The sequence below is a fragment of the Ipomoea triloba genome, chromosome 11 (assembly GCF_003576645.1).
Source record: "Ipomoea triloba cultivar NCNSP0323 chromosome 11, ASM357664v1".
Lineage (NCBI taxonomy): Eukaryota > Viridiplantae > Streptophyta > Magnoliopsida > Solanales > Convolvulaceae > Ipomoea > Ipomoea triloba.
The window spans coordinates 17,100,973-17,108,769 of NC_044926.1; the positions used below are offsets into that span (position 1 = coordinate 17,100,973).

At 35.2% G+C, this 7,797-nt stretch overlaps 1 protein-coding gene and 1 pseudogene across 1 annotated transcript; both read right to left on the reverse strand.

Annotated features, from left to right (window-relative positions):
- Positions 1–597: 597 nt before the first annotated feature.
- On the reverse strand, positions 598–1,705 carry LOC115997267 (annotated as a pseudogene).
- Positions 1,706–5,850: 4,145 nt separating this feature from the next.
- On the reverse strand, positions 5,851–6,291 carry LOC115996001 (transcription factor bHLH147-like). Its single transcript, XM_031235143.1, has one exon. It carries the CDS (start codon positions 6,289–6,291, stop codon positions 5,851–5,853), a length of 441 nt encoding a protein of 146 aa, XP_031091003.1.
- Positions 6,292–7,797: the final 1,506 nt, after the last annotated feature.

Genomic DNA, 7,797 nt, shown 5'->3' on the forward strand with positions numbered 1-7,797 from the left:
ATTTTTCAATATCAATACAACAAATTATAGAATTAATAATGATGGAATGTTAAGATCTTGCAGATCTCAACCTCTGTTTAAGTTCATTATGAAATAATGAGCTAAGAAATATCACTAGGCAGGGGCGGAGCTACAGTGAGAACAACTGCCCCCACTCACCTCACTCCCACCCAATATATAGCCCTTGTAAATATATATGTATATTCCCTAGCTGCTACTTGATACTGGCAGATTTCACAGAAGGCCACAACATCCTCCCCAGGATATCCCAAAAATGTTGGAAGAACCCCGGTGGAAGGCCATCTGGCCTAGGGGATTTGTCTGGTTTTATATCAAATAAAGCAGCTTTTACTTCCCCATTAGAGAAGCTTCTGGTTAGGCAAGCATTCTGGACTTGAGATATTTTCTTTTCCAGACAATCAATAACAGTAGAGATATCCCCAGCCTCCTCAATAAAAAGCTTCTCACAAATTTTTTAAGGCACTGTTTAAGTATATCATTTTTCTAAACTCTAAAGACACATCAAGTTAGGTCAAAACAAGCAGCCACCAAAATGAACACCTCAAGACTGCCTGGCTTCAACAAAACTCTGTATAATGCAAATCTTCATTCACCAGCCCATGTTTTTACATTGTTGGATCTTCAAAATAGGAATCTGGGATGTGTACCGGAGACAACAGTGCTGAAATGCTTTTAAACTTGGGCTGCTTGTATTTCTCCCTTAAAGCCACCAAAGATCCTCCTCTTTTACTTAATTGCAAGTCATGTATGATAGAAACACATTCCTTAAAATCAGCTGGCTTATATCCAGTGTAATCTTGCAGTGTTTGGTTCCAGGGATGCACTTCTGGGTTAAGTGTGAACCTTGAAAGGAATACAGCAGCTGCAGCCACCATAGAAGGTAAAAACTTTACACAAACTCAACTCTGCTAGGTAGTAGCCCAAGAACTCCATCCAACTGCAAATTTTGTGATTTATAGTCTTCTTGAGCAATCTGGTTAAATCTTCTGAGAAGTGTCTTAATTGTGGGGTTTCCCAATTCAAACTTGAGGGCATTGAGCACATCTTCTTCCATCTTCACTACTTCTTGCTTGGTATAGGTATTGTCAGTAATGTAACAGAAATCTTCCACATGGCGAGGACTAATCTCCTCATATTTCGAGGCAATAAGCATTGATGAAACAACCAAAAGCTGAAGCTTTTGGCGGGAGATGGGATTTTTGGACAAGAATCTATCGAGGTAATCAATAGTTAGATATAGAGTATTTGAGTGAAGCTTGTATTCCTCTGCAACTTCCACCAAAATCCCTCTCATGTTTGCACTAATATCCTTCTCAAGATAATCACGTAAAGGTCTTCTTTTCTCTTGCGCCTCCATTTGACGCAGATACTCGTAAATATCAGAAACGTAAGCACTGCACATCTGAGGGTCATCGGATTTAGAATCAATACTATCCTTCACCGCATTATCCCCTTTGTCCACTTTCACAACCTTCTTCACCTTCCTCTTCGCCTGCTTAGTCTTGGGGCTGTGAAGTTTAGACCCCAGATTTTCAATCTGGTTTGGGAAGTCCTTGATCTCCCCCAACGCCACCCTCTTCTTCCCTGGTTGTTGCTCAACAATAAGTCCATCTGCCGCTCTCTTCTTCGCCAAGCGAGTGACTCTCACGCAGTTTTCTTGGTCCGCCATTGCTTCCTCTTCTGCCTTTCTGCTCCGATTCACAGGAATTCGAGTCGAGAAAAAAGGAGACAGAGAGAGGGGGTTGCGACGAGTGGAGATGGGGAAGGGAGGAGGAGTTTAGGGTGTATATATCCGCCATTTTTTTGAGGTTTTGAAAATTTTTGAGTTTGGAATTGCGCGCAGGTGTTTTCGTGTCAAAGAAAATAGTAGTGTGCCGGTACGATGCACGGACTAAATATTAGAAATATTGTTGTGTTATAGTAAGATAAATATTATTATAATTACTTTAAGTTCTTTATGATATACCTAATTTAAATATAATAAATAGATAAATAGATACATGAATTTAAAATTTAAATTAAAAATCAATACTTATTATTATTAATTAATAAAAATAAATTGAATATTACACATTATTAATAATTTCATGATAAACGTACAATTGATCCTAATATGCCAAACGTGCGATGCATGGGATAAATTTTAGACAATTTAACAATATTAGTATTAAGTCATAATGTACAACTTAATATAAACATAAGTTCAATTCATGTATTACCAATACATTAAAATATATTTGATATAAATATTACAAAAAGTCTAAAAATTAAAACTAACTCTAGATAGGCCCACATACCATTGTCCATGTATAAAGTACATTTTTTTTCAAAAAAATTGAGATTTCTCAAATCCTTTGCAATGTCTTCAATTTATTGGCTCTGTTTGGCAGAGCTTATAGTTTATTTTAAGCTACTAATAAGCTATAAGTTTTGTTTGGTAATGCTCCTAAAATAAGTTAGTAGCTTAAAATTGACATTTGTGTTTGAACATTGATTTTTGTATGAACTAATCTTATAAATTATAAACATTTTGTGAATATATAGAGAAATCTTATAAATAATGTGTACATAGAGAAATAGCAATGTATATATATATTTCCAAAAAAAAAAAGAGCAATATATATATATATATATATATATATATATATATATATATATATATATATATATATATATATATTAATGGGCTAATCAGTTTAGTAAACAATTAATTTGACATGTCTGGTCAACCCATTTCCATTTCCGCCCAACCAGAATCTAAGCCCAAGTATAAATTGCCATCCAACCCGTTTCAGGACAACATTTCGCAATCCTTCATCATTTCGCCGTTCTATTTCATCCTCTCAGCTCTCATGTCTTTGAACGCAACCTCTACCGATTTGGAAATCAATTCATTCTCTGCCTTCTGCCAAATTTTTCTAAGTATGAATAAATCTTTTGGGTGTTAATTCACTAAGGTCAGTATTTGAAGAGCAAATCCTCTACACACCGCCATAGCAGCTTCATAATCAGAGCATTAAACTTCGGCAACCATGGTGATACAGAGAGCTTCCATCCATTAACAATAAGTATTGATCATTTTCTACTCCAAACAAACAAACTAAATTCGATGATCTAAACCCTAAGTTTTTTATTTTACAGATCTTACTACTACGGGACAAAATTGAAGTTTTACGCATTAACATTCAATTTGAAACACTGCTATGTGTACATGCAGACCAAGATTGCTGTGAAATAGTTTGTCGTCCATTTTTTATACATAGCAGTTCATAAGATCCAATAAGCTTAGATTATTTTCTCATGAAACTTTTAATCTGTCACTCATCAATAACTACTTTCAATCAAAAAATGACAGGAATAAAGAAAAATAATGTCAAAAATCTCATTTTCTAGTACATGCAGGCAGTTGAATTAGTAGATTGGTTTATTCCGGCATTCAGAAAGAAGGATGCCTTAAAGATAAGTACATCTTAAATCTATCATTTTTTATAATAAAAATAAGACAAATTTATTATAAAAAATAGATATAAAAAAACCTATGAGCTGAATGTACTGTTATTGTATCATAATGAGAAAAAAAAAAGCCGATTAAAAATTGTAAAAAGGCATGTTTAATATAGAAGCACAAACAATGAGAAACTAAATTTAAAATACCAAAACTCCACTCTTAATATGGTTTAATTGATTTGAAATTATATCTAATTATCAGGAAATACACTATCAGAAATGGCATAGAAGGTGTTCATTACATAGAGATTCAATGATTATATATTAAGATGCTCTTTGAGAATGTATATAGTTATCTGTGATATGTGCTCTATATATATATATATGCGGCTTTCAATAATAGAAAACTTGGCTTTGTCAATAAATTTTTGGAACACTAAAACTCAATTTGCAAGTTGTTGTTCCTTCATTTTCCTATATACTATACACTGTTAAGCTTCGGACAATTAAAAGTTAATTTGCAAGTTTTTCCTTCATTTTCCTGTAATATGTTGACAGGTTCATTGTTGGAGACATCCAAAATAAATGGAATTAGATAGTATTTGAGAAGAGATGGGAATCCACAAAGAACACAAAGCAGGTATGAGCCTTGTTAGAGCCTCTTCATGTCTTCATGTCTGGCTCCATTAACTCTGCCTCTTCATATTTCTTGTCTTCATGTCTGGCTCCATTAACTCTGCCTCTTTCAATGATTCTTCCCCTCTGCTTATTCCTTCTTTTTTTTTGTTGTTTTCAGGAGTGATTGTTAGAGCCTCCTCTTCCTCTCCATTCTGTTATCTTCTGCCTCCTCCGCCGCAGCCATGAAAATACATGAATGGTTCTCCTGCAGCTTTGAGCCATTTTTTACGATGATGAACTCAAAGTGGTGGCTATCTTTCGAATTGTGAGGACTATTTATAGTGTTGTGTAGGATTATAAAATCTTGTGTATATTTAATGTTAATCTTGAAAATTGCATAAGTCATTTCAGATTTTAATTCATCATGAAAATGTTCGGATACTAGGATGTTTAAATGTTTAATAACCATTTTTGGGAAACCAAAGGATTTCAGTTGTAATTCCAACAGGCTTTTGATAAATGTAGCCGTCCAAAATCAATCAATTCTGTATTTAACACAGCCGTTCAGATTCCTCCCTCCAAAACGTCACCGTATTTACTGGGCGGGAATTGGAGCCAAAAATTTTCACCAAAGGATTTTGCTTTATTATAGATAGGATGAAAGGATCCGTTTTAAAAACTGTTTTCTGTTTTCTATTCTCTATTTTCAGTTTTTTGTTTTCTATTCTTTGTTTTCAATTTTTGAAAAGTTATTCACCGGTACTTGTTTTCATTCAAAAGCTGTTCTAAGATGCAACAAATAGCCAAGGTATTTGTCCCTTTGCTACAATATGTTTTTTTTTTTTTAAGTTCAATTCTCGCATAATAGTTAATGCTTATACACTTGCATTAGAACAAAAAACCGATGACCGATAACCGAACCGACCAAAAATTTCGCTTTTTGGTTCGTTATCGGTTATAGTGTTTAAAAAAATTCGGCCATTTCGATTTTTCGGTCGGTTATCGATTTTGGACCAAAAATAAAGAAACCGACCGAAAAACCGAGGGTAACCCAAACATTTTAATCTATATGCCTAACTCATAATCGTTCAAAAATAATATAATTCATTTGTTAGTCTAATACTAAGCCAGTGCGAACCTACAAAGTTCGACCCATGTAGCTACTCATTAGTTTTCTTATTACTTGTTAATTGCTTACTGCTTAGTGTTGTATTGTAGAATGTAGTGTAGACGACGTGTAGTACTGTAGGATGTAGTGTAGTGGTGTAAATCATTTTTTTTTAAAGCAACGAAAAACAACACAAATGTATTCTTTATTACTCTTAAAAGATAAACATAAATATAAGAGAACTTTTTTTCTTATTCTTTTTTTGTTGTTTGAACAATCAATAACACTCTTAAACAGGATACAATTGAACACCAATTATAAACATTTGCAGAGTAAAATCATTTGCTTCACTAATTCACAAATTCTTCCACTAATTTATTAATTGCTTACTAATTTGTTAATTGCTTCACTAATTCACAAATTGCTTAATTGTGTGATGTCTATTCTAATTTTTTAAAGAAATTACAGCCCGTTAGGTAAATAAGTTCGGTTAAAAATAACCGACCGAAAATTTCGGTTTTCGGTTATGAGAATAACTTTGGTTATTTCGGTCGGTTATGGGAAGGTCAACATTTTTTCGGTTATTTCGGTTATTAATCGAAAACCGACCGATGCTCACCCCTATCAGTGGCTTCCTCTAGAATCACAGGCAGCGGTTACTTCCGGCAGTCGGGAACAATCCGGTCCAAAACGCGAGCCTTTCCCTGTACAGTCGGTAAATTCTTCATTTTCAACCGAAGAATACTCAATCTCGGCTTCTTCGGCAACCGGTTGTTCCCTCTCACCGTCGCTACCACTCTCTGCCTCTTGTTGTGCTTCTTCATGAACTTCAGCTTGAGGCGGTTGGTGAGGATCTTGCGGCTCCACTTGGTACACCCCTTCGCCTTAACCGCCAAAACTCTGTCCGCGACTTCTCGCACCGCTCTACCGCCCTTCGGCGCCGCCGGCAAAGAAGGCAGACTTAGCCGGAGTATTCGGAGCGCTCCGAGAAGCCTCGACGAGTAAACAAGAACATGGTCGGGGGACTTACAGGACGACTCTGCTAGGGAAAAAGCGGAGAATACAAGCACGAAAATGAAGAGAAATTTCATTATCATTGTTTTAAGTTGAAGATTTTGTTAAACTCTTGAAGATTTGACATGAAAAAATAAGGTTGATGAAGAATTGGACCTGAAAGGACAGAAATGCCTTTCTAGTTTACGGTTGACTAACGCTAAATGTGACGGTTGACTAAAAGTGTCTAACATTTTATATGTCTTGACAAAATGTGGCAAAATTAATAAAACCGAACTAAATGTGTCCAATGCATAATAAGTCTAGGACCAAAAAATGATTTCACTCGAAAAGAAAATCTAGGACTAGACAGAACTTTAGTAAAGATATCAGCAAGTTGATCTTAGGTTGTAATAAAAGTTGACTTGAATATCTCCTAAAGCAACTCTATCTCTAACAAAGTGATAATCAATCTCAACATTTTTGGTACGCGCATGAAAAATCGGATTCGCAGACATGCATGTAGCACCAAGATTGTCACACCATAACTTTGGAACAAAAATATTGGGGACATTGATCTCACATGGTAAAGACATAATCCAAATTACTTCAGCACAACCATCTGCTTGTGCTTTGTACTCAACCTCAGTAGAAGATCTAGCAATAGTTCTTTGTTTCTTACAGACCCAAGACATAAGATTGGACCCAAGAAACACAGCATAACCACTAGTTGACTTTCGATTTTCAGGACAACCAACCCAATTAGAATCAGAAAAAGCATGCAAATCTTTAGATACTAACTTTCTTATTCGCAGACCATAAATGATAGTTCCCTTAACATAACTCAATACTCGTTTTAGTTGTTCCCGATGTGAAACTATAGGAGCATGCATATGTTGACACAGTTGGTTGACTGCAAAGGATAGATCCGGGCACGTGACAGTCAGATATTGTAGTGACCATGCCAAACTCCTGTATTGGGTAGGATCCTCATACAAGTCTGCATTCAAAGGAATAGATTTCGAACCAGAAATAGGAGTAGATAATGCTTTGCATTCTGCCATTCCAGCATGTTTCAAAATATTAGTCATATATCTCTTTTTGAAAGTAGTATCCCATCATTACATTTAACTGTCTCAATACCAAGAAAGAAACTAGGTTCACCAAGATCCCTAATCTTAAAAGCAACAGACAACTTTGATAATAAATGAGTTACAAGATCTGGATCACTCCCCATCACAAATATCTCATCAACATAGACTAAGAGGTACATGTAAGCATAATCTTGTGAGTAATAAAAATAGAGACACATCTGTTTTGGATGCTTGAAAACCAACAGAGAGTAAAAAGAAGTGCAGACAATTAAACCAAGCTCTAGGAGCCTGTTTTAACTCACTTTTAAGTCATACAACGAATGTTTAAGCAAGCAAACATGAGTGGGATACTGAGCATCAATATAACTAGTGGATTGCTTCATATACACAGTTTCAAACAAATTTCCATTTAGAAAGGCATTATGGACATCAAGTTGTCTAACAACCCAACCAGAGGATATAGCTAAAGACAATAATAATCTGACAGTAGTGGGTTTGACCATAGGGCTGAATGTA